Source organism: Mesoplodon mirus, assembly GCF_964341445.2.
Source record: "Mesoplodon mirus genome assembly, chromosome: 14".
NCBI classification, from domain to species: domain Eukaryota; kingdom Metazoa; phylum Chordata; class Mammalia; order Artiodactyla; family Ziphiidae; genus Mesoplodon; species Mesoplodon mirus.
This window is the reverse complement of record NC_138990.1, coordinates 54,438,568-54,466,540: the sequence shown is the minus strand read 5'-3', so window position 1 is coordinate 54,466,540 and position 27,973 is coordinate 54,438,568. Positions and strand designations below refer to the sequence as shown.

Here is a 27,973-nt window from a genome sequence, read left to right as displayed (position 1 = left end):
CCCAAGATCAAAACAACAAATAAATGTCTGGTAATTATGTCATTTAATAGCAAAAAGGCCAAAAACGTGTAGGTAGAGTTTCATTATAACGACATAAAAACTGCATTGAAAATATGTGAGGGAAAACTAGAGTAAATGGTTACTCTGCTAATGTAATGAAATTATAGGGATTTTTTCTTTTCTCCATTTTCTACATTTTTGGTACTGACTATATTATTTTATGATAAAAATGTTAAATTTGTAAAACTATAAAAATTGAGCTATACTTTAAGTTATACAATTTTTCATTCATATATTAAAAAAGACATTCGCAACATGGCATTTAATTCTGATTTAACTTCCATGAAATAAACCGTACAAAGATTTCTCAAAGAAATTGAGTCTTCAAACTGCATCTCTGTTTTATATTATATGCAATAGATTCCCAAGTATAAGAAAATCATAAAACTAAGGCTGTACTTTGCACATGACCATCATATTTAAGTACTATTTAGAAAAACATGATACTGACTATACACATCTGATTTAGCTTCATAGTTTCTTATCTAAAGAAGTTTTTAAAAGATATTTACCTTCAGTTTTTCTTACATTTCCCTTTCTTTATCACTAGATGAAAATGAATAAGCAATTTGGACATGACATAAATCTAGGATATTCAAAGATACCTATAGAATGAATCTATAGGATAGAAGTTTCCACACAGAAGTTTCCACACAGCATCTGGAGTCAGATTAATTTAAAGGGTGCCTTGACTTTTTAATATAATACTAGATGCAATTATCATAAACTAAACCAGAATATTACAAATGAAGATATTCTAACACAAAGACTTTTAGGATTTTGTTTAGATTATCAATGGTTGTTTTATCCAAATTTTCTTCATTGTCATCCATGGTGTGCCAGACTTCAGGGAAAGGAGATGGTATCAGATGCAAAACTGGAACACCTAACAAGATGAAACAACTTGTAATTAAGTGCATATTTCCCATGAGTAAACTAGAAAGTATCATTCTTCAAGGAAATCTGAGTAGGACTATACTATATACTGTACTATTCTATACTATATAAACACAGCTGATAGTTCATCAGCTTCTGTGTATCTCCCTGTATCTTACCCTTATACTCCAAAGTCATTCATTCGTTAAACAAATGTTAAGTAATTCAGTAAATAATTATAAAGCACTTACTATGTACCAGCCCCTATTCTAGGAATTGAGGGTTCATCAGTGAAAAGGCAAAGCCCTGCTCATATGGAGCTTACATTCTACTAGAGAAAGAAACAAATAAACAAATACAAAAAATAATTTTAGAAAGTGAGAAGGCTTATAAAGAATAGTAAAACAAGGTAAGGGAATAGAGAATGAGAGGCAGACAGTAGGGTCAATAAAGAGGTATTTAAAATCAGGGAAGGCCTCTTTGAGAAACTAACATTTAAATAGATGTAACAAAGGAGAAAGCAAGCTGTGTGAAGATCTGGGGACGAGCATTCCAGGCAGCAGTATTAGCAAGTGCAAAGGTCCTGAGGTAGGAGTGTGCTTGGCCTGCTTGAGGAACGGCAATGTGTTCCTCAAGCAATGTGGCTGGATCAGAGCAATAATTAGAGAGAGAGGTAGGAGGTGATGGCAAGGGAGAAAAGAGTTATAAAATGGAGGCCCTTGTAGGTCATGATAAAGACTTTGGGTTGTTTTCTACTTGATGGCAAGCTACCAGAGCTTTAGAGTAGGGAAGTAACATAATTTGATTGACATTTTTTAAAGATAACTCTTGCTCCTACGTAAAGAATAGGGAGGCGGAACTTCTCTAGTGGTGCAGTGGTAAAGAATCCGCCTGCCAATGCAGGGGGCATGGGTTCGAGCCCTGGTTTGGGAAAATCCCACATGCCACAAAGCAACTAAGCCCATGCACTTCAACTACTGAGCCTGCGTGCCTAGAGCCTGTGCTCCATAATGAGAAGCCCCTGCTATGAGAAGCCCATGCACCGCAACCAAGAGTGGGCCCTGCTCGCCACAACTAGAGAAAGCCCACGCGCATCAACGAAGACCCAACGCAGCCAAAAATAAATAAATTTTTAAAAAGAAAAAGAATATTGCTTCTTTATTAGCAGGAAAACACCAGAGTTACACAAACTATAAGAATACAGTCTAGCTCTATGAAAGGGAAGGCAGGATGTCAGAGGTATATGAGATTTGATAAATATTCTATGTGTAGGAAAAAATATAAAAGTGTCCTCAGGGGGGCCTCCCTGGTGGCGCAGTGGTTGAGAGTCCGCCTGCCAATGCAGGGGATACGGGTTCGTGCCCCGGTCTGGGAGGATCCCATATGCCGCGGAGCGGCTGGGCCCGTGAGCCATGGCCGCTGGGCCTGCGCATCCGGAGCCTGTGCTCCGCAACGGGAGAGGCCACAACAGTGAGAGGCCCGCATACCGCAAAAAGAAAAAAAAAAAAAAAAAAAAAAAAGTGTCCTCAGGGATTTGGAATGACTTTCATAAAAAAAAATAGAAGCCATGAGATGATTGGTGAATGATTTACTTAATCAGTTATTAAATTGAATGGTTCTTCACACTTCTAGACTGTTGCAAATGCACATAAAATACAATAAATACAATAGGTAAAAAACACACATGTGCAGGCATGCATACATATATACACTCATACATTACCTTTTCTTAAAAATGGAATATGGTCATCCTGAATCACACCTCCATAACCATAATTCTGGAAATACTGCCTCTCCCAAGAGTGATCCTTGAGCAAACCTAATTCATGGAGTTCATTTTCTGCAGATGATAATTAGACAGCAGATGAACATATATTTTTATCTGATCAAGAGTCAGATGCATAAGGAGTTTGAAATCTTGACACTTGGTTTTAAAACATTATGCAGTAGTACACCCATGGCAACAACCTCTGAGCTGCGGGAGTCAGGCCTCCCCAGAGGGCCCACGGCCTCTGCCCTCACTGCCCTGGAGGTGGGCGGTGAGACCCCAGGACAGGAACCCAGCCTCTGGCTCCAAAGAAGAATCAGGCCCTAAAAGAGAGCCCTAACAAAATTAGACAATGGTTCTCCTCTGGTTCGTGATTTTAAAGCTGATTTTGCTGCCACGTTTGGCAAAGCAAGGGCCACTCTGTTCTCTCAGCAGTTCCAAGTCTGGGCCACACACCTGCTTTTGAGGAGGAGAGACCCTACGGGAGCAAAGACGCCCCCAGGCCACACAGCAGGTCGTCAGGGCCAGTCACCACCTTGTCCCCTGAGGGCAGGCTGCTTCTCGTTTACAACCAAAGATGGTCAAAAGCATCATTTGTATCTTCAATCAAATCAAGCACTCAAAGACACAGTAATATTTTGGTAACATTTAAATATTCAAAGCACATGATGAATACGAGTTCACTGTCAGAAATCCTCACAGCATCTCACATGCCTTTCATTCTACAGATGACGCAGCAGGGAGAACATTTCAATCGAGATTTTTAAAAGCCTTTGTCTTTGGTGTCTGTTTTTTTTAAGTTTTCAAACTGTAAATGTTGGGCTTTGTATTTTGATGTAAACTCAGAATAGTGGCATTTGGGGCCAGTGACCAAAAACCAAACCAAACTTGTAACTGACCATGGATCTTAATAAACCTGTTCTTGGTAAAAAGAAAAAAAAAACCCTCTGAGCTGAACTTGGGTGTGGACATTTTGGAGTCCTTCTAAGAGTCACACATGATTCTAGCTTTACAGGTGAGAACCTCCTTAGAATCAGAAACTCAGCAGAACAATGGAGAGATGGAGAATGAGAAAGCTAGAGGAAAATGGAGAGAAAAAACACAGGTGTAGATACTTACAGATCCTCAATCCTGCATGAAGAATGCCTTATGAGGAGACGCAGAGCTTGAAAGGGGAATCCTTAGAGAGAATAGGTATGAAGTACTATACTGAGTGACCACTCTTTGGGAAAGGGATACCTATTATGACTTGCATCAGTGGTTCTCAAAGTGGTCTCTGATCAGCTGCATCAGCACCACCTGGGAACTTGTTAGAAATGCAAATGATCTGGTCCCACCTCAGACCAACTGAATTAGAAATTCTGGGGGTGGGGTCCAGAGATCTGTGGTGTAACAAGCCCCCCGGGTGATTCTAATGCACACTAAACTTTGAGAACCATTGGCCTACATTTCGTCAGTCCTGTCATCTTGCAACATAGAACCCATGTATTACAGGATTACATATAATATGAGCCTATGTTACAAGATGATAAGAGATCACAAGAAGAGTTTAAGACAACTGAATGAAACTTTCCAGGATTGGTTATTTTAATTACTAAATTTAAAGGGTAAAATTAGACCGAGTGGTAAGCATTCATATGTAATGTGATTTTAGGAACATCAAGAAAGCCCTACTATGACCAAAACAATATTCCCATCTGTTTATTGGTAATTATAATTCCTTTACCTTAGGATACAACTTTTCCTTATACAATTAGAGATATGGTTTGAAGTGTAAGGATCACTCGGTGGGTTATACAATGGGTTAAAATTGTATTAAGATGTGAGTTACTGATATACATTCATTCCAGTGGAGGAAATAAGAGAAGGGAATCAAATCCTTGACAGAAGGCCAAACCCAATTTCTTGAGGCTACTCAAAGTAAGGAAAACGTGCTGTAAGGAAGTGCCCCCAAGAAGCTTACATTAATAATACCATAATAGCAATTCTTTCAAACTAGAAATTTAAATTTGCCATAGATAAGCATCTGAGGTTCAGGTAAAAGTTTCTTTCATAATATTCTAGATCTGGATATTAAGCACGTTCTGAACTCATGGCAAAAGCATGAGTTGAGATGGCAGCATTTTCCCCACTGCTGAGAAGAAAGTACAACCCTATCCTGCTCCAAGAAGTTTGTGTGGCTAGAAAGGAATTCTTAGCCTGATGTCCTTGCCTCAAAGCAGGGCTCCTGGCCTGGATTCTATAATAAAATTCTATCACATGTTCACCTCTCCCTGATGCCAATTTTTTGTGCTTTGTTGTGTTTTGTTTTGGGGTGTATGTGTGTATGTGTGTGGAGAGGGAGGGGTGTATGGAGTGGAGGTACAAGAGAAAGCAGTTATTCTCCTTTTCCTTCTGCAAGCCCCAAGCCTCTCTCCTGAGCCATAGATATCTTTGTTTCCTTGGCTGGTCTGGCCTAACCTTATCTGGTCTCTTCCACTCTCATTTATTTGACACTGAACCTTCTCTTAAATGACTCTTGAAGGATTTTGGCTTGCTGTTGCATCGCCATCTCTTACTCTTTTGGAAAATAAGCAGAGATTGTACTAGATTTTTTTTTTTTTTTTTTTTTTTTTGCTATACGCGGGCCTCTCACTGTTGTGGCCTCTCCCGTTGTGGAGCACAGGCTCCGGACGCGCAGGCTCAGCAGCCACGGCTCACGGGCCCAGCTGCTCCGCAGCACGCGGGATCTTCCCAGACCGGGGCACGAACCCGTGTCCCCTGCATCGGCAGGCGGACTCTCAACCACTGCGCCACCAGGGAAGCCCTGTACTAGATTTAAAAGAAAATCACATCTGCATAAAGCAGAAAATAGAAGATGACAAAGACAGAGATGGAAAAGAAAGAAACATTAAAAAATATCTTTTGGTATCATTATGAGGACATAACATTCATCATTATCCAACATGCTTTGCTGAGTTTTCCCTAAAAATGCATTCCATATGCTTCAAACAGGACTCTCAGAAACTATTTCCAAGCCATTTCTAAGGATATGCAAATATGAAATGTAGTATTTTATGTTTCCATTTCAAAATTCAGTTTCATGCAGGAAAATAAAGTTGGCCTTCTAAAAGAGATGAATAGGAATAATAAACTAATCAATAAAGCAAGAAAAAAAGCCAGTAAAGTATATTGTATACTCAAATCGCACACTTAAATCATAAATTCTGAATTTTAAAACTCAGTGTTTGTCAGTGGGAAGAAACCAGGTTTGACTCTTGAATAACAGTGGTGCTTACCAATTGCTTGAAGTCTATGAAACCATCTGGCAGTGTCTGGGAAAAAGTTGGGAAATGTTGGGTTTGGAGCTCCAATTAAATCCAGTAAGATCAATAAGTCCTAAGGGAGAAAAAATATTGTATAATTACTGTCGCCAAAACACATTTCATACTCATCAATGGAAAAAAAATCAGTCAAAACTAACTGCACTTTAATAACTGAGAATAAAATGGGGAGCTGTATAAATAAACAAAAGGTTTAATAACATTGTAAGTGAATCCTTTGGGGGAAATTTTTAAATCTTGCTTATGCAATGTGGACAAACGGCAAATTGTAGATTCTTTTTGTCTGTAACCCCAGAAGGATATCACTAAGGAGGACATTTGGATAAATATTTCATAGGAAAAAAAAAGAATACATTTGCTTTATTTCAGGTGGGCATGCAAGCCTGTCTGATCTTCTATTCCATTCTAATTAGCCATTTTATCCCCAGTCTATAATAACACCAATGCCAAAGGAGAGCATTTGGATAGTAACTATTTATTCCTTAAAGCAGCATATAAGAAAATTTCCTTGACTAGAAGCTCTATGAGCTTAGTCCCTGGATCTCCTTTTCCTTTTCTATCAAACAAGAAGCTCAAGCTTGCTGATCTCTAAAGGTCCTTTCTGGCTATAAGCCTCTATAATAAACCAGTGTTTCTTAACTTATTTGAGCCATAAAACATCAGCAGGCTTGAGGACTCCCTGAAGACTAACCCAAGATTAAGAACTCCTGATTTATATAAGTGAGGTAAGGTATGGGTAAATATCTAGCATTGATCCTGACATGTAATAGATAAATATTTTCAGAGTCTATATGACTCTAAGGACATAGTATCTACTAACTCATGAATGATGATTAAATATACTCACTGGGAAAAAATAGTCTTGTTTGAAATAGGAGTATATTCACAAGGTTGGATAAGCTCCTAAGAGTTTGTTTCTGGGGGAAAAAATGGTCTAACTATCACTATGGATTCATATATTTGGACTGGTAAACAAATAACTTTGTTCCTCCTGCCGATGGATCAGGTCTCTTCTCCTCTGAACCCTTTTTAGCCACTTGAGCAAAAGTGATTAAATGAGATACCAGTTATGTTCTCCTAACCCCTTATGAGCTGCCAGTAGGCAATGAGACAGACAGAAAGCCAACATGAGATGTGCTGGATTCACAGAGGACATTGAATGTGGTCATTTGGACTCATAGGGTGAAGGCCAGTGATAGGGCAAAGACAGGGATGAACGGAGAGGGTTAGAAACAGGCTATCAGTTCACAGATAGGGTGAGGGCCAGGGATGGATGGAGCCACAGGGAAGAATGAAGTCTCAGGGGTTCCATGCTGCGGTTAGTGAGGACTCAAATACTGAGTGAAAGTCAAATATGGGAAGGGAGCCAGAATAGGAAGGAAATTCAAAGGTGGGGTAAGGGACTAGGTATGGGCTGTGGGGTCAGAATGGGGGATGAGGAGGGGGCCATAAGCTGCACCCATTACTTGGTAATAGGATCAGGGTTTTAAGGCAGCACTGAAATCTCTCCACCACCATGTCAAAGCACCACGTCAAAACTGACACATCAGGGGCTTCCCTGGTGGCGCAGTGGTTGAGAGTCCGCCTGCCGATGCAGGGGACATGGGTTCATGCCCCGGTCCAGGGGGATCCCGCATGCCGCAGAGCGGCTGGGCCCGTGAGCCATGGCCGCTGAGCCTGCGCGTCCGGAGCCTGTGTTCTGCAACGGGAGAGGCCACGGCAGTGACAGGCCCGCGTACCGCAAAAAAAAAAAAAAAAAAAACTGACACATCAAAATGTCCTATACACACTTGGAGTCACTATAATGCTTTGAAGCCACCGAGGAAATTCTTCACTCTCATCCCCATACTATGTTCCACTCTTACTCCATTTCCCAAGACCCCAGCCTCCTCTGGCTTGACAGAGGCCTCAAAGATGGGATTTGCTCTCTCCACCTCTATACTTACTGGGGGAATGTGCTCCCGTGAGACTGAAATGAATCTGATGTTTCCTTATTCTGAATTTTTACATCATTTTAATTGAGCTCAGTCAACTTCTAACCTAGAATCATTCTTTTTTAGCTCTGGGATTCCTCAAAAACTCAACGCCTGCCAAAAAAATGTTCTATTATAAACACTCTGCTCCAAGAATGCTGTGGCATTTTTAGGTCTTTAATTGGCTTCCCCTCCCTGCCACAGGCTTCCTTTGAATCAGAGTCTGTAGCTGCAGCACCGTGAAAATTACCTGGACTCACCATGCCGTGCAATTGGTTGGTGTCCGTCGCTCCAGGTGGATGTGCAGTTGATGCCATCTTGGAAGCTAAGTGCCGAGACCCATACAGAGAATCTTGAGGAGACCAGTGAAGAAAAGCCTCTTCTCCATCAAAGAAAATTAGCTGGAGTGAGAGATCTGGCTTCGAGTCTGAAGCATCCTGATTTAAAACAAAAACAGTAGAAAAAGAGCAAAAATATGAGAACTAAAAAATAGCACGTTTTCCTATTAACTGGACAAAAAGACAGATGTGCTGTGAAGAAAAGGAAGAAGCCAAAGCAAGTGAAAATATGCCAAAATTTATTTTGCACCATTTCCTCTCTGAAAATCATCACGGGTCCCACAGTTTGCAGCCACAGAAATCTCACCTTCTTCACTCCCTCTGAAAATAGAAGTCTTACACTTTTTTCTTACTCCTTAGAGAACACTGGAACTATGGAACTGCAGTGGCGGACACTGTGACACAACACCCAGGTCCCTTTCAGAAGGGTGCATTTTCCCTGTTGCCAGTAGAGGTGTCCGCAGAAGGCCTTTCAGTTGTTAGTCCCTTTAAGGATTTTGTCAGCCATGGGGGTTCCTACATCCAGTGACTGGCCTAAGCAGGTGCTGGGGGCTCCAGAGCTCCCCATGGGTTGACTGAGGCTGTTGTTGAACCTGCATGGCAGCCCGGCTTCTTCCTCTGCCTACTCCCATCTCTTTCCCCTCCCTGCCACAGGTGTTGAGCCAAGGCCACTCCCTACTACGTGATTGAAATGCTAACCTCCACGTCAGAGTGCGCCTCCCAGGGAATCCAACCTGAAACAACGCAAATCTATCTTGCTTCTCACCTTATGTAAGTCTGCAGTGTTGTACTGAGCCTAGGTTCAAGAATCTGCCCTTGGAATGCAACAGAGACCCAAAGAATGGTAATTACAGTCTCTCCCTCAGAGGAACCTACACTTTAGTTGGGTTAGGGAAAGATGAAACAAATACACGGGTATGGCAAAATGTACTAAGGGTCACAACTATAACACAAAACTCCTCTGGAAATTGGATAGATTGAGAAGTGGAATCCTTGGAGTGTCAAGGAAGACTTCATGAAAGAGACAGTCACTGAGTGGAACTTAGGAGGGTGAGTAGGATTCTGATTGATTTTATACTTTCCACTGTCTGACAACTCTCACCTTTCAGATTAGCCCTTCTGGTACCCTATCCCCACAATCCTTCAACCCCATTGGAATCCATAATCTTTTGAAATGTTCACCTTTTCCCAGTCTTTCCTTTACCCTTATGATGTCCTCACTTCACCATATATTCAGCTTAAATTCCAGAGTCAATCATTCTAATTGCTCCCTGCGTACACACTCAACTCCTGTGCCTCTCTCTGCCTTGGTCAAACTCACATGGCAAAAACATAATATTAAGTCCAACTCTCTGCCTGCTTTGTGCCTGCACTCACGCAGCTGAACATGGATGAAGAAAAATACACCACCATTTGCTCTCTCTGCCCCTGTGCAGTCCTGGGGAATGTGCTCCCGTTGGAGGAACTGAATCTGATGTTTCCTTAATCTGTTACGGATAACACTTCTCCTCTTATCTAAGGATATTAAAAGAGTGTTCTTTAAGTTATTTTCTGCTCCTGTGCACTATTTCTTCTGAGTTCATTTTTCAACTTGTATTATTTGTTTTGCTTTCTTTCTTTCATGCTGGAGATGGTCCTCAAATATCTGATCATCCTTTGTGTTCATTTGCATTAAGCAATAAGATACTAAAACACTGATTAGAGACACAGATTGGTTGGCTCCACTGCAGGACAATCTGATGCCCAGTGAGTGTTTTCACTGAGGATCCCCAAATGTCACTGTCTGTGGGTCTTTTCTATGAGGTGGTTCACATTTTCCAGAGAAGGATCCTCCAGGTTCCTGTCTGATGGGTGTGAGCTAGCTGCTGTCTTTCTTGTGCCGGAAGTGAGGGAAGGTTAGGGAATCTCACTGCTCAGTGTGTAGTCTTTCCCCTAATCTCACTGATTTCCATGAGGCACCTCATTACTGCCCTCCTTTATATCTGGTGTCCCAACATCCAAAGCCTCCCTGGTTCAATTTCTCCAGAAAAATATCCTGTCACCTCCTACAAGGGTACAGGTGGAATACTCACCTACCTGCCAGCTGTGGGGTAGAAATCTTATATACCTAAGTGCTCCTTATACAGACTTAAAACACTCTCCTCGTCCACCCTCTGCCTCACTTCTGCCTTCCTTACTGTCCCCTCCCATCCCTGAGCCAGTCAGGATTTTTCAGGGGACCACTGGCTTCCTTTTTCCCCTCTGGGGAATGTGACATCTCTGTACTCTGATATGTCATCTGCCTTTTCTCCATTCACCTTCTGTCTTCATATGGTGGTTTCCAGATGTTCACTGGATTCTTCAAAGATGGAATTATTCTTGATCGTTTTAGGGTGATTTCATCAGAAGGAGGAAAATGTCTTTATCAAGTGAAAAGTAAGTTATCTTTGTATGGTAATCATTTCAATTGTCTTAATATTACTCCTTAATTAGGCCCCAAGAAAAGGACAGTTTATTGTATTTTGAGTCTCTCATAACTCCTGACAGTACTAAGCACAGGATGTGTCTATCTGTATACTATATATGCACTCAGGGTTTAATAAGAACTCAGTAATGAAACAGATTGTCTCACTGGCAACACGTGTATAGTGCATACACTTGTGAAGACAGTCTAAGTTTCCAGTTGTTTAAAGGGACTTGACTGGTTCCAAAGTTCTAACTCCAAATCAAACAGAACACCAGGGCAGAATAAGACTGCTTGGGACCGGAGACATTCTGTTCATGCCCAGGGCAGAAGCAAAAGGAGGCAGTCTTCATACTCTGCAAGCTTGAAGGTTCGGGTGCCTCAGAAATGTCAACAGCTTGGCGACTCCAGTGTTCAGTGCGATGACTTCCTTTCATTCTCTTCTCTTAGCACCATTTCATTTAGATAGGCATAGACCGTTTTGGACAATTACTCTGAGTTCTGTGAGGCAACGTGCTCTTTTTACTTCTTTTTAGGATTGGCAGAAAAATAACTGTGGCCTTCAACTTCTAATAACTCAGCCTAGTATCTCGGAGCTAGAAAATCTGCATGGCTAGATTTTCTTGTAGTCACTCTTCCTGGCAATATGACAAAGGCCTAGTAACCACTGTTACTAGGGTCGGTATGTTACCTGCAGTCTTTCTCCAACCAAGGCTGTATCAGCTAATGCCACAACACTGAGGTGTAAAAACCACCTGAAACTCAGTGGCTTAAAACAACAATCATGAGTTCTGTGGGGTCTGCAGGTCAGCTGGGGACAACTGGTCTAGGCTGGAGAAGCTCTGCTTCACCCTGCAGTCATCTAGCTTGGTTCTGCTCCACAAGCCTCTTAGCCTCCTCCTGGGACTGGCAGGCCAGCCAAGGCACGCTCTCCCCATGACAATGGCAAAGACATGACAGAGCAAGTCCAATTGCACAAGCACATTTCCAGCCTCTGTTTATGTCATCTACTAGCATCTCATTGGCCAAAGCAAGTCAAATAACCAACTCCAGAGACAAGGAATGAGGAAGTCCCACCTGCTAAAGTGGAAGGGTACAGCAAAGTTACAAGACAAAAGAGGTGAATGTATAATTACAATCTTATTGCTAGAGGAGGAAGACTGCAAAGAACTGGAACCATCATCCAATCTCCTATCCAGTCTTCTCCCAGGTCACATTCTTCCACCCCTTACCCAACCCATGACGGCTGAAGGACATAAAATATCTCCTTAATACAAATCAAGTTAAAGTACAACTGGAAGAATAAAACTGATACTCTCAAAGTTTGCATTCAAAACCAGTCTTTATTTTTAATTGTCCACATCACTGCTTACCTCTATTAGAAAAGATAATTAAAAGAATGTATGTGTATTTTGTTAATGGAGATCCCCACTCAACAACTCATTCGGTCCTTTCTATTTCTGTTCACCAAAAGCAGGTGTGAATTACATGGAAAAAGGTAAAGGAGCTCACCAAGAGATTGTGAACCCACCACACAGATTGTGTCTTTAAGTCTTTCTTCACCTCACTTCATGTCCTTACACTAGAAATGCAAATACGAAAAATTAACCTTTTATATCAGCTTCTGAACTCTCTCACCCAGTTGCTGGGAAAGGATGCTAGTTAAAAGCAGGACAGAGCATGGGACAAAGACATTATAGAAGGTTCAGAAAACAAAACAAAATGAAAAAACAGTGAAAAAGATACTGAGAGGTTATAAACAATTCTTGCTTTCTTCAAATTCAGCATCTAAAGCAAAAATAGAACCAAATATCTCTATTACTTCCATTACAAGATAAATCTTTTACTTCTTTACCCCCCTTGTATCAAAAGCTGGCCCCTTCATAAAGCTTTGAGGGGAAAAGAAGGTATTTGTTGCCTGCGAACAAAGTTTTTTGTTTCTGCTTTGTTGTGTTTACTTGGTTATGAGTGATATCTGAACAAAATGTCTTCATCTAGCTTAGCACTTTTTTTCAGTATACACTTAAGAACACAGAGACTGAAATAACATCTGAGAGTCCCAGAAGTATTCTGAGCTGAGAATGTAACAAAAGCTTTGCTATGCTGCATAAAATTGAGCCAAGATTCACAGATAATAACAATAATGTATTTCTGCTTCATGCTTTTCATCCTGATGTGTCTGAATTACCCACTGTCTACTTCAGAACCACTAGCAGAAACTCCCTCCTTGACTCAAGGCCGCCACATCTCAGTATGGAAGGCTGTGATGTTCCATGACTATATAAACAAGAAGAAGTAAACATAATTCTCCTACACATGCCTGTACCAACCTTCCACCTTCTTCATTTTTTGCAAAAAGAAAACAACGTTTTTTTTAATTTGATGTGTATTCATAACTAAGAAATCAAGTGCCAATGAATGAATATACTGTCATGTACTTATTGCCCATGGTGGACATTTTAAATAATATAATCTTCCAATTAATATTATTTCAACTTCATTTCATTTTGCAACAAATTAGTACAAAATGTACAGAAAGCCTACACTTCTAAATGGCTTTCTCACTCACCCAAGGATTCTAGAATTCACTCTGAATTACTGCTAACATGTTTTATCTCAGGAATCTACAAGAGGGAAACAGATACCTTCAACGAAAGGAGTTGCTTGTCTACGGCCCGGGCAAGTTCCAGTATCATCGCACATGGCACAGCTGAATCAGTGGCTCCCACAAACACTCTGTTGTCCCAATGAGGAAAATACTTGGAGTCATAGTGACAGGCGAGGACCAAGTGTCGTTTAGCAGTGGGATTGAGGGTGCTGATAATATTTGAGAAAGACCGGTACCCATAGGGTGTCTGACTCAAGAAGGTATCCACTTCCAAGACCCAGTCAGCTTGAAGTCTCTGAATTCTCTGCATGATGTGCTGATCAAAACAAAAAACAAAATTTCAGCTCTAGACAGTTACATTTTATGTAATGCCTTTCAAGTTAAAAATGCAATCCATGCTTATTATATGAAGCAAGGATGTTTAAAGGAAAAGCTAATCCTCTCCCTCTCCCTTAACCTCCGCCTGCCAATCCAACTCAACCAACTGTTAACATTACCAATGTTAAGAGTCTGCTGTATATCTTTCCACACTCCTTGTTTATACAAACATGTACTAGCACTCAAACACGTATACTTGGCCGAGGGATGTATATTCTTATAGGAACAGAATCCTACTCTATATCTGCTCTGCTCCTTGCCCCTCTCACTTAACAGTGTATCATGGACATCTCTGCACATCAGGAGAGAGAGCTCCAGTTCAGTATATATTAAAGCCCACTTTTAATATTTCTAGGAGGATAACAAGACAGGTTTGAGAAATTACATATACTAGGTGGGTCGTACAGGTCATAACTTCTACTCTAAGCTCTTTGAGGGTGAGAATTGCACACGGCAGCTCTTTTTGTCTGAAGCACTTAGTATGTGCCTCCAGTCAGCAAATATTTCATAATGTAACAAACACTAACAAAAAATACTAATGCTCACCTGTTAAGGATAATTCACAGAGAGTCCCGTTTCAAGGGGATGGTTGGGGGATATTTGAGGCTCTGCCCGCTCTAAGAATCAACAAGCAACTCTGAACCATAATGACATATCAAGCAGTTTTCCCTTTCCATTCAAGGCAGGTCCAGACCTACTGCAAATGCTGGTGAAAATAAGAAAGAATCTATTTTCCTATCTCTCCTGGTCATCTTGGGCTTTGTGAGCAACACGGTGACTGACAGGGAAAAGCAGCAGATGGAAAAGAAACACCTCTTCAGGGACTGGAGGTGTCTTCTTAAAGAATCTAGGGCTTCCCTGGTGGCACAGTGGCTAACAATCCGCCTGCCAATGCAGGGGACACGGGTTCAAGCCCTTGTCTGGGAAGATCCCACATGCTGCAGATCAGCTGAGCCCGTGAGCCACAACTACTGAGCCCGCGTGCCACAACTACTGAAGCCCGCGCACCTAGGGCCCGTGCTCCACAACAAGAGAAGCCACCGCAATGAGAAGCCTGCACACCGCAGTGAAAAGTAGCCCCTGCTCGCCACAACTAGAGAGCCCGCACACAGCAAAAAAGACCCAATGCAGCCAAAAATAAATAAAATAAATAAATTTATTAAAAAAATAAAAAGAATCTAGAGTTTGTGGTGTGAAAAGGTACAGGTGAGTTCATTGCTGTTCCATTTGCCCTTTCCTATCTTTATTTTCCCTTTGCTTTATTTTCCTCACTATGGTCCATTTATTTTGTTTTGAAATATTATACAGATTTTTGTAAGTTGCCTTAAAAATTATTTTTAAGTCACACAACAAACTAACCATCAACACATCCGGCGGGGATGGACCTTGAGGTGATAAACAAATAACTTATAATGACTGGAAAAGAATGGGAGATTCCCCTCCACACACGACTTTCTAGTCTAGCCAAGTCTTGTGTGACCTGCCCTAACTAATGTGACATGACACGTAGGCAAGGGCCTTGGAACAACTGTGGCAGGAAGCTTCCAGGAAGAGGAAAACTAAGCCAGAGGGAGGACAGTGATTCTACAGTCAGTCCTGCAAAAGCCAAATAAACAAACAGTTTCCCAGATATTCACTCCTTGCTCTCTGTCAGGAGGTGGACTTTGGCCTAAAGAGCATGTATACACAGTACCTTACCTTTTCTATTACACATTTACAGGTTGTCTTTTCATATAAAAATAATTTTTAAAACTTTATAACCTTTTTGAAATTATCACTCATATCTCATTTATTTTGTTATTCTCCACAATTCTTAGTGCTGAGCTTTGTACACAGTAGGCTATCAGTAAATATGGGTTGATTATAACAAATAAGTTATTCTCAATGAGATTATATAAAATTATATGATATGGAACATTAATAGTTTGACTAGAGAGAAATCACTGCATCTAAGACAAGTTTTCCAGAGAATGTGAAAATAAGTTATCCTCAGACTTTGGCGAAAAGAAAGTTTTCCATGAAAGGGGTCAATCTTAAAAAAAAATAAAAAGCACATCCTCCAGAACATCTGGTATCCAGATGATGAACTGCTCCATAAAATGTGTTCAATACCAATAGCTGCCTGCATGCTTACAAAATGAATTGGGATTTTGAAAAATATATCTGTTAGCTTTGCTCAGCTGAAGTCTCACACACAAACTCATTCCTCATCCAGTGAACAGGTTTTGGTCATAATTTCTGATATCTGTGTTGACACTAAAATCCACAAAAGCATCAGCAAAAAGAGTTCTGCCTGAACTAACATTTTTTATTCAGTATAAATATTTTTATTTATCTTAGCAACTAATTTCTTTATAAACAATCAAATTGGCTGCATAATCTAATTAGGTCACCAATATCCTTTATTGTTGAGCTTTTGGCTTGCAGACTTAGTCTGCAAGTTCCCACTATAATTCTCTAGAGTAGGCTCCAAAAGCTACTGCTCTTCTCACTAGAGTGCCCCTAAACAGGGAGTGCTTGGCTATGAGAGGGCATCTAAAGCAGCTGTACTTCTCTAACTACAGGTAGCAAAAGCCTCTGCCTACCAGGCATGCTAAAATGCAATTTAGAATACAGACTGTATTTTGGGTTTCTATACATCTATCTTTTTACATAGGGAAGGGAGAAAAGAGACAAAGAGAGATGGATAGATTGAGACAGAGAGAGATGGAGATTGAAAAGAGAGACAAAGAAAAGGATATGAAAATAGAGGGGGAGACAAGGAGAGAGAGACAGAGACAGGCCAAGAGTGGCAGTGGAGAGACAGAGAGGAAGAGAAAGATAAAAGTAAACATGGCATTCTACTTCCTGGGGAGGAAGGCCCCAGGGGATTTTAGGTTAACACTGGTGAATGATCCTGGGCCAAATTAATTAAACTTACATTCTCATTTCCAAGTTCTGAGAAACACTGTCATTAGTAGACTAGATTTGTTTGGAGGAAGCAGATCCTGTGATATTTGCAGTAAGTCTGCAAACAGACCAATGTCTGGATGCTGAACCCTGCCACTGGGGACTTCAGGTTCCTCCTTCCTCTTGGGTGGACCATATATTAGTCTCTCAGGCTCCAAGCTGAAGGCCCTCCACCCAGAGCCCTCCATTCAGGGATACACATACCTTTCAATGAAGAAGCCTAGCTTTAGCTACTCAGATGCACTGGACATACATAGGGGATTTTAACCACCAAGTTTCTAGCTTGCCTCTTTTAGACAAAGTTTCTGGCTTGCTCCTTAGTGAGACTTTACCACCCTGATTTTTTAAATTTATTTTTTATTCCTCTCTCAGCTAGAAATCACTGAAATCCTCTAAAATTTAATACTTTCAAAGTATTAAATTTACAAATAAAGTATCTTCTCAAATAAAAATATTCTAAAAATCCAACAGGCAGCTTTAGGCCCATTGATCAGAGACAATAAAAATGCAGACTATGGGATATTGTTCCCATATTGTCTTCTGAAAGGGAATTCAGAGCAATGCACATCTTTATTGATAACTGCTAAAACTTAAATCACTAACCAATTTTATATCAAGTCCACACTTTGTTTAGATTTTAGAGTCTTCTTTAATTATAACGCTGAAACTCTATGAATTATAAAACATCTGATCTAGTGCTCAAAAATGCCTTAGGAGAAAAAAATAATTTTCCACCAATCTTGTCAAAATGGAGTTCAGAGTAAAAGGTACTAATCCTAGTCGAATTAAAGCCATTAAGTGGAGTTCCCTCATAATAACTCAGTGTCATCTACCTCATCTTCAAAAGAGGAAACCATTTATCTTCCACAGCTTAGGGGACAGCTTTCCTAAAACTCATGGTAATTTTCTTTCCCCAAAATTATAAAATCAAATCTCTTAAGTGAGATTTCTAACACAACCATCCTGTTAGGACTACTACTCTGTCAGCCAGCCCATGTGCAGGTAGCCCAGCTATTCCCAGCACATTCCAAAGTACCGTCAATAAATTTCTCACTTGCCTCCACCCCACATGACATGGAAGATGTTATTATGGATTCTGTAACACTTTTAAATGAATATGAATTTTTAAAACCACCACAGAACCTATGTGTATTATTTGTGAAATCTATTCTGTTGAAGTTAAATATCAAATAGCAATATTTGTTGTCTTTATGGCTTTCTAGAGGTCACAGGCAAGGAACCTCAAGTCTGAAGTATGCACATACATTTCTCGGTATATACTTGGCCTTCTGAGCAAATGGTATGGGGAAATGAAAAAAGTGGAGATAAGTGAGCACTACAGACCTAGATTTTTTCTAATGAGGAACTGAGGATTTGGGGAAGACCCAGTAAGTGCCCTGAACTTCTTTTAGAAAATGCTTGGGAGACGAGGCCCAGGGGAGGTCACTGAAAAGCGTGGTATGTGCCTCACTCTCTGACCAGGGCCTGAGAAGATACAGAGCTGGACACATTTGTAAGCACACACCACAGAGCTGGTCTCTCCCTGCTACCACTCTCCAGGGATTGGATGGAGAGGTCAAGCAGATACCAGTCCGGGTTCTGGCCTCATCACTGCTACGTGTACAACCTTGAGCAAGTTAATTTGCATACTTAAGCCTCAGGTCTTTTTTTTTTTTAATTTATTTAATTTTATTTATTTTTGGCTGCATTGGGTCTTCGTTGCTGCACGTAGGCTTTTCTCTAGTTGCGGCGAGCAGGGGCTACTCTTCGTTGTGGTGCGCAGGCTTATTGTCGTGGCTTCTCTTGTTGCGGAGCACGGGCTCTAGGTGCACGGGCTTCAGTAGTTGTGGCTCGCGGGCTCTAGAGCGCAGGCTCAGTAGTTGTGGCGCACAGGTTAGTTGCTCCGCAGCATGTGGGATCTTCCCAGACCAGGGCTCGAACCCGTGTCTCCTGCATTGGAGGGCGGATTCCTAACCACTGCGCCACCACAGTAGCCCCCTCAGGTCTTTTTTAATCTGTAGCACTGGGAGAACAATTGTACCCACAATTATTGTGTGGACAGAATGAGATGATCCATGCAAAGACCTCTGTAAAGTGCCTGACCTGAAAAAAGTGCCAGATGAACATCAGCCATCATCAGCATTATTCCTCACTCTGCCTAGAGCTTAGAAAGAACTAAGGTGCTCTTTGGGTCTCTGCCACCTAAGTCCTTAGGGGAAGCAAGAGCTGTTTGGATAGAAGACAAGAGGCTAATGGGGCAACAGACAATGGCATCTGGGCTCAACTTGAAAAGCAGAAGCCAAATACTAGATAGAAAGTAAGAGCCCACCAGCTGTGCTGCCAGGCCTTGCAGGTGTCACTCTGTCACAGCAGCGGAGTGCCAAGGTGTTTGCCTGAAGTGTTAGGGCAGGTGGGCTACTCTCAGAGGAGGATATGAGAGGCCAGCCTCACCCCATTCCTTCCCAAGTTGCCCCTTAAAATGGGGCTACTTTGAAAAAATAGTCATTCAGAGCTGGGGTTTCAGATTGCTTAAGAGGACTGACACTAAGGAGACAGAGAGACATTCAGGTCTAGCCCACCTTATGGCTTAATTTACCCTCTATAACAGTGCCTTTCAAACTGCAGTGTGCAAATCTGTGCCTTGAAAACAGATTAGTGGGTCATGACCAGCTTTTAAAAAATAATAATAATAAATAGTAAAATAGAATTAATATCAGGGTAGATTGCAGGTAATAGGGGTATTTTTCATGAAACTTTTGTATCAGTTAACTCTATGTTTGTGTGTATAAAATGTAAAATATATATATTTGTTTACCATGGGTCAGAGTCAGAAGCCTGAGAAGCATTGTACTGGACAGAGTAGCTTATCACTGATCTTGACTCTCCCTCCTGGGAGAATACAATTTCCCAAAGGGGAATAAAGGCTTGTTAGGACAGTAACTCACTCTTGACCCAGAGCGGTTAAGAAAGAAATGTCCAAGCCTGTTGATATTGGGTGTTTAGGGTCCAAGAACACTCGGTTGGGTACCTGGGGTTGTGTTATAGAAATGATCAAGACTTGAGTACTTAGTACCCTGTCTGATGTTGCACCCCAGACAGAGATTTCACACATAAATTGATTTAGGTTAACATGCATCTTTTAATTTAGAACAGATATTTGCTCTCAGTTGTTTGGTTTTCTGGGTGCTTATTTTAGTGAAAAAGATGAGATGACAGATCTGAATATCAGACAACTCCGCACTTCAGGCATAATGTTATCTCTCATGTGAAAGCAAAGTGTTCGACAACCTTCAGGTTTGTGTGCTGTTTTCTCACCTGGCGAGCAGCATAGCTTCCAGGGGATCCAGGATATCGCTCAATCAGCAACGGTCGTAAGTCATTTGGCCACATTTCAGAAATACTGGTGCCTTCTGCAACTTGTCGAAGAGATGATAAATTCAAAAGGGCTGGTTGGTGATAATTCTGAGGATCAAATAAAATTATTTAACTGGCTATCATTTCATAATATGTTTAAGACTTATCCTGAGACACTTTCAATTGTAAAATATTCGCTTTGAACCTCAAAATAAAGGGATCGCTCTTACGTTATACAAAGTAAATTAAACTACTCGACTTTAAAATTGGCCCCTTAGATCTAGAACTTAAACTGTTTTGGCAGCTTGTTTTTAAAACAGAATTAATATAATGCTTTGAACCTGAGAATTAATATTTAACACTTATAGCCTGTGTAATTTTAATAATTTTTGTACAATTGCTTTGTAAAACTAAGGTTTACAAATAACAATTGATATCCTAGTCTTAAGAAAACTTAATATTTCAAAAACTACTGCCAAAAAACAATATAATTTGTTAGCATAATTGCTTTATAAAAGCCAGTGAGGTCTTACAGAATAAGTATATTCTTGGGGTGAGAGAAACTAGATTCAAAGTTTCTGGCTGTCATTTATAGGTTGTATGACCTTGGGCAGGTCCCTTAAATTCACATTCCCCTCAAAATACCAATAAAGGAATTTGAGCTAAATCTGCACTGTCCAACGTGGTAGCCACAAGCCACATGTGCCCATTAAGCTCCTGAAATGTAGACAGTCAATATGTGTAATACACATATTGAATTTCAAAGACCTAGCATGAAAAAAATGTAAAAGATCTCGCTAATAATTTTTATAGTGATTACACGTTGAAATGAAAATTTTTGATATATTGAGTTAAATAAAATATAGTATTAAAATTGGTTTCACCTATTGTCTTTTACTTTTTTAATAGAGCTACTAGAAAATTTTAAATTACATATGTGCTTCACATTATATATTGCTATTGAATAGCACTAACCTAGATGATTGCTGCAATTCTTTTCAGCCAGAGCTTGATGATTCTATAACCCACTAAATAGTACACCTTTTGCCTTCAGTGAAAATTATTTTAATATTCTATTAATGCTCACACTCTTTGGTACACTTATGTATTAATTAAGTGAACCTTAATTTAAGCAGCTGAACAAACATAACATTCAAATTTGTATTTTGGATATGACTTTACATGTGATACGAGTAATGCTGAATCATTCATTCATTACATGTTTATCAGGTACTCAATGACGGAATGTGTTACTCCTTCCCATAGGGAATGGTGTGATTCGTTGATCAGAGGATTTCTTCCCTAAGGGGAATGTTGAAGGTAACATAAATTCTTTGCAATGCAAAACAGAGCTCAGGGGAGCCCTGTCTATTTTACAGCTTTTTCCAAGACCAGTGTAAATTGACTATGTCTAAGTTATCACATGGCTATCTTCACTCCATGGGACACTGTGGAATTAGAGAATGCTTGTTGCCTAATTACTTTATACCCATCTACACTTTGCTATGCTTCAGCATCACTCTCAGGTATTATCATGCAAAGAGCGTGGGCTGTGGGTCCAGGCAGCCCCCCTTCAACTCAGCCTCTCAACTCAACTCCCCACCACTTACTAGCTGGCCAGGTTACTTAACCTCATTAAGGCTTAACATTCTCATCTGTAAAAGGGAGGTAATAACACCTACTTCCTAGGGTAATTATAATTAAGTGAGCTAATACATGTAAACTGCCTCAGTAACTATTCGGAAAGTTTTATTAGTTCTATTACCTTTTATTAGTTCTATTACCATCTACCAAACATTAAGAGGGATAGAATTCCAAGCTGGAAAGGCCACTGAGAGATGATTATCATCCAATCTCTTTGCTTTCAGTCAGTGGAAACTGAGTCAGAGAAACCAACTGATTTTCCCAAGGTTGTAGAAGAGTTACAGGTAAGTTCGAGAGGAAGGATCCTGGTCCTGTAGCTTCCCCATCCCGTGCTAGTTCTCCTCTGCCTTCCTACACTGTCTGTGCACTTCCACTGTAAAACACAGTATATCGATGTTGTATCTGGAACATCTTAAGGTTTGTGTTTATTTACTGGTAATACATTTTAAAATATATTTCCTTAGTAAATTTGTTGCTGCAGCCTTTAAACTCCTTGGTACCTCAGATCTAAGTCCTCCTGTTAACTCTCAAACAGCACTTTGAGAAGAAAGAAGGAGCTGAAAGACAACAATAGAAATGTGAGAAGTGAAAAGAGAATGGAGGCAAGAAGTTGGAAACTTACGTGGTTAATTATTACTTAACACGGCCAACAAGAGCCTGCGGTCTCTCCTTCTGCCTCACAAGCCCCATGCAGGGCCACTCGCCCTGGCTCACCATGCTTCAGTCACCTGGCATCCTTCCAGGACCCAAAGCAGTGTGAGGCTCAGGCCTCCCAGGGCCTTTGCATTGTGGTGCCTTCTACCTTGAAGGCTTTCCCCTTCCTCTTCACCTGGCTAACTCCTGCTCAGTTCAGGTTGTAGCTCAGAGGCCTTGTGTGTTTACTTGTTTAATGTCTGATTTCATGCAAGAGGTCAACTCCAGGAGGACAGGAACTATCTCTCTTATTTTCCACTCTCTCCCCAGAACCACACAGTACCCGGCTCACGTGGCACACTCAATAAATACTGGATGAATTCATCAAATGTGGAATCGACAGATGAACTATTTTTCTAAAATAGTTCAACTTCACTAAGATTATGTTTACATAATAATAAAGTAAAATGGGCATGTTTGCCATCATATATACCAAATCAGTTGAATGAACAGAAATTATAAAGTCAGGAAAGACAAGTGGCTGCCTGCTGCAAAGGGCCAGGAAGTACTGTGGGTCAATGTTGGTGGGCTTTGTTCTTTTTGAATCTCTGAGAGTCGATGCTTGTGATGATTTAGAGTTGAGTTGGCCCAGTAGTCATTGTGACAATCAAGAACTGTTGTGTCAAAGGCTGTTTGGCCAGGGGCTCCTTTTCTATGTACTATCTATTACTCCATCCCAGAACCTACCTGGTCACTGTGGTCCTTCACTCCATGTCCACAGTGAAAGGAAATCAAGCTGATGTGTAAATGGGCAATTTATATTAAAGATTGCTGCCATGACCTCCCCCCTACTGCCCACCTGCCCAGTGGGGTGGAGTGTCACTCCAGGACCCTTTGTTTTGGACCTGTAAGATCCCCCTGTCCAATAAATCATTGATGTGTCTGTCACTGTCACCGGGGTCTTTCTCTGGCCTTGAAACTAGCGAACTACAAGGCTTGCAAGCCTGCGGGATACAGTCCAACAATTGGTGAGCCAAACAGGAGGCCAAGGAAATTCCCGTGAGCCCCAAGATGTTGGGAAATAAGGATGGGGAGGAAGAAGATAGATATATAAATAGGTGATTTATGGAGGCTTGAAAGAGTTCTTAAGAGATTTAAGAAAAAATGGGAGCAAAATAAATAACCCTCCAGCATCTCTACCTGTAACAGATATCGTGGATGAAACGTAGTTGACAAATAGCACCAAAAAATGCTTAATGAATGAATAAAGGGTAAGCTCAGCAGAGAGGCCCATCAGTGCTCCTGAATACAGACACTTACCTGTGTTGATCCTCAATCTCCTGGGCTCACCCACTTAATGAACATACTTCAGTAAAGTGCCCTCCTTCACCCTGCCTCCCTGGGAATAAAGATGCCCCTGTGAAATCATTGGGAAAAGCTTCCCAATCAGTGATGGATAGAGAAGGGGAAACAGTCACACTCAGTTAATTACTTAAGCCTTTCTATTGATAATTATTAAAGCCCTGAATGGAAAAGCATTCACTTTTTCCAAACTAAATGGCATCCATTCTATTGTTATGGAGGCTGACTCTCAGAATCCAATAAATCTAAACATCTATGTGGGGCTGAGAGGAAGGAGGAAGAGGGGACACCTGGAAAGAAAGTGTGGGCTGGGCATGAGGAGAGTAAACAAATGAGGCAAAACTATGTTGAGCCCAATGTTAAATGCCAACCCCCAATTATTCTAGGTGTATTTCAGTTAAAAGGCATGTAGACAATTTTCTATTGGTACAGGCATTCTCAGAGGAATGAGTCTCTATTACAGCCCCTGCCTTGTCTTTCATCCAGGCAGAAAGGACAATAAGTCTGCTCTGGGTGACAAGAATCTTTCAGCTAAAAAAGTGTGACCCAGATATCCTACAGCATCTCCTCTGGACTAATCACATGGTGCCAGGCCAAAGAGGAGTTTAATTACATAATTTGTAGAGCTGGCCCAGCTTGCAGAGGTATTTGAGGTCTCAAACCATTGAATTAAAGGGAGAACATTACAGAAGCATAGCCAATTCAATTCTAGTTTCCATCCCATATGAGCGTCTCCCAGACAGCACTCTGATTAACACCTGTGTCTACTGCAAATTCAACCCAGCCAGCATTTACTGAACTCTTTCTGTGTCAGATGCCACTGATATTACAAATGTAGTTGTGGAACAGTTGGGAAGTGAATAAGATAAAGTTCTGTCTTCTTTAAAGGCTAGCAGCCCTCTATCTAAAAGCAAAGTAGTGCAGGCTTTGAAAACAATAATTTAGGGCCAAATCGCAGCTCCCTCACTTACTAGCTGTGACTAGGAAAAGCTTCCTTATCTGTATAATGGATGTCATAGTACTTACCTGCCAGATGGCAGAAGCTCAAAAATGGCACATTTTCTTTCTCCCTCTACCACCAATACCCAGGCTACCACTGGTCCCCTGTCCCTTCCTTGGAGTCTCCATTGCTGCTTCATGATTCATAAGAATCATGATGGGTAGAGGGGTAGATGGCTAAGAACTTTTAGAACCATGGAGGAGGGGAACCCTAAGATTTTTTAGAATATATGTGGCTCCAGAAGCAGAAGAATGTGAAATGCTGTGAAAGCAGTAATTGTCCTCCAGAACTACCCTGGAGGAGAACTGTTAGGTGAGGCCAACTTTCCTTTTCAAGGTTCCTCTGTTCAAAAAATCTGTCCCTCCACCCTCAATATGACTCGAATAATAAAGGAAAATTCTACCAATTAAAATATGTTGGGTCCCAGCTTTATGATAAAGTTTGGAAACAACCTAACTATCCGATAATAAAAGGATAGTTAAACTAAGGAAAGATGAGGGCTCTTCAGTTCGCTGCTGTAATGGTGGTCAAGTTTCCTCATCTGTAAATTGGGGATGAACGTACCCTCCTCACAGGGGCACGGTGAGATTCAAGTCAGATGCTTATATATAGAATCCTGGTACCCAGATGCCAATGCCCCTAAATATATACCTGTGGGCCCATCTGTGAATCTAACAACTTATAATATTACTTCTATGGAAAACAATGTTTATAAGTTTCAAATAAGCAAATCACAGTCTTCTAAACACAACCAAAAATTAGGGTTGAACTGTTTTTACATATTAGATCCCACTGTTAGAGACACACCTTTATTTCAAAGCAAAGAAAATGGATTTCATAATCAATGCTTCCTTTACCACACCTCACCTTTCGGCAGATCAGTGTGCCAAGGGCACATCCCACATGACTAATAGCTAAATGCCATTCAGAGCAGGAAGGCTTGTATTTTAGCGTGGATTAATTCATTTCCCAGGCTGCAAACTGTACGTGACATCTGGAAGACTTTATGAAAGCCTGGAGAGTAAGGGAGGGCAGGGGGAACCAGGAATCAGGAATTGTCATGGTTGATTTTGTCATTTGCTTCATTAGCTTGCACCACTTTAAAGGAAACAATTTCCCAATAGAAAAGCGACCAGAAGTTTCTTCAATATAAAAGGGATTCGTGCTTTAAAAGACATTTCTCAAAAGTTAGAGTCTCATTCATTTAAAACATTGTAAGAATCCAGCACCTTCTCCCACCCACAAATACATCCTGCCTGTAGATGATCCCTTCAGAGCAGCTCCTTCAAACAGTCCCCACCTCATTTAGTCCCATTCATGTCCATGTATCATAGACACATTTGGTGGCTCCACATTCTGGTAGTTAATGCCCCTTCCCAATTTCTGGTCAGGAAGGAGAAGATTTAAGTCTGTGCTGAATCCCCATGGGAAGCCTTTCTTTCTTTTTCTTTTTGCTAAGATTTTGCTGATTTATTTTTTTTAATAGAGCTTTATTGTAGTATAATTACTTCACAATACTGTGTTAGTTTCTGTTGTATAACAACAGAAAGTGAATCAGCCATATGCATACATATGTCCCCATATCCCCTCCCTCTTGAGCCTCCCTCCCACCCTCCCTATCCCATCCCTCCAGGTAATCGCAAAGCACGGAGCTGATCTCCCTGTGCTATGTGGCTGCTTCCCACTAGCTAACTGTTTTACATTAGGTAGTGTATATATGTCGATGCTACTCTCACTTCACAACAGCTTCCCCCTCCGCCCCCCCACACCATGTCCTCAAGTCCATTCTCTACGTCTGTGTCTTTATTCCTGCCCTGCCACTTGGTTCAACAGTACCTTTTTTTTTTTTAGATCCATATATATGTGTTAGTATACAGTATTTGTTTTTCTCTTTCTGACTTACTTCACTCTGTATGACAGACTCTAGGTCTATCCACCTCACTACAAATAACTCAATTTCATTCCTTTTTATGGCTGAGTAATATTCCATTGTGTATATATATGTGCCACATCTTCTTTATCCATTCATCTGTCGATGGACACTTAGGTTGCTTTCATGTCCTGGCTATTTATTGTAAACAGTGCTGCAATGAACATTGTGGTACATGTCCGTTTTGGAATTACGGTTTTTCTCAGGGTATGTGCCCAGTAGTGGGATTGCTGGGTCACATGGTAGTTCTATTTTTAGTTTTTTAAGGAACCTCCATACTGTTCTCCACAGTGATGGAAATAAAAACAAAAATACAAAAAAAAACCCCAAAATAAACAATTATCCTAAGTTCCTTATGTGAAATCTCCAACTCTACATTTCTCTGACAACTGCATTTTACTGTCTTTTGAGAAATATATATATATAAAGTAAAGCATGTCTCCAGTTAAGCTCCTTCGTTCGGAGCTGATCCGCTTAAAAACCTAAAACAGACTGACAGTGACACTGGACCGTGCTGAGACTGCATGAAAACCTCAACGTCGGGAGGGCTTCCTTGGATGCCGCGGCGAGGAAGCGGTGGGCACACCGCCAGACGCGCCCAGCACCCCGGCGGCCGGGAGCGCAGAGACCGCTGGCCTCGCGTGTCCCGAGCGGGCGGCGGCGCGGCGATGCACCCTCACCTCCCGGCTCCGCCACCGCAGGCGAGTCACACTTCCTGTGCCTATCAGTACCCGCATCCGACCGCAGCCGAGCTGAGGCTGGTGACATCACCCAGCTCCCGTGGCATCTCCAAAGCAGCCCCGCCGCCAGCGAGGACGCAGAGCCCCGACTCCTCGGGGCGCAGGGGCCGGGGACCTCGGCTCTGCCCCGCCTCCCATCCTACCTAGGTGGGGGTCACGGGACTCTTGAGTCCCCGCACCCGCAAGAGCCTCCCAGGTACAATCGCCCAGCAGCAGCCCCTCACCTTCTCCTGGGTCCACTCTGCCGCTCCCCGACTGACCCCCCGGGACACCAGGGGCAGGGCGGCCAACAGCAGCAGCAAACGGAGGGTGTCCACGACGCTCAGGTCCCTGCCGCCTGCCATCTCTCCTGGGCTCTCTGGGCGCCGGTTCCCCGAGCCGCAGGCGGTCACGAGCCCGGGAACGCGCGTCCTTCGCCTTCCCCCTTCTCCACCCTTGGGTCGACTGCGCCCGCCTCCCCATCGCCTCCCGGTCGCCGCCCCACTGCGCTGCGCAGGCCGAAGCCGCAGCTCTCCACCACCACCCACCACCTTAGCAACCCGGGGTCTGGGCTGTCCTGAGAGGCACAAGCTTCCGAATCCATGGGAACAGAGA

At 41.7% G+C, this 27,973-nt stretch overlaps 1 protein-coding gene across 1 annotated transcript; it reads right to left on the bottom strand.

The window, feature by feature from the left end:
* Positions 1-307: 307 nt before the first annotated feature.
* Positions 308-27,826, bottom strand: QPCT (glutaminyl-peptide cyclotransferase). Its single transcript, XM_082642102.1, has 7 exons — positions 27,604-27,826; positions 20,032-20,178; positions 13,427-13,705; positions 8,261-8,437; positions 5,983-6,082; positions 2,660-2,776; positions 308-946 (listed from the first exon to the last, which is right to left on the bottom strand). Exons 1-7 carry the CDS (start codon positions 27,721-27,723, stop codon positions 801-803), a joined length of 1,086 nt encoding a protein of 361 aa, XP_082498228.1. The 5' UTR covers positions 27,724-27,826; the 3' UTR covers positions 308-800.
* Positions 27,827-27,973: the final 147 nt, after the last annotated feature.

What these genes read in the sequence shown, in the direction of transcription:
- QPCT (XM_082642102.1), bottom strand. Translation starts at nt 27,723, where the DNA reads ATGGCAGGCGGCAGGGACCTGAGCGTCGTGGACACCCTCCGTTTGCTG. An exon ending in GAAGCTATGCTGCTCGCCAG is followed by an intron (nt 13,706 to 20,031) that starts GTGAGAAAACAG and finishes TGTTTTGATCAG; the next exon opens with CACATCATGCAGAGAATTCA. An exon ending in CCAACCAATTGCACGGCATG is followed by an intron (nt 6,083 to 8,260) that starts GTGAGTCCAGGT and finishes TTTCTCCCTTAG; the next exon opens with GACTTATTGATCTTACTGGA.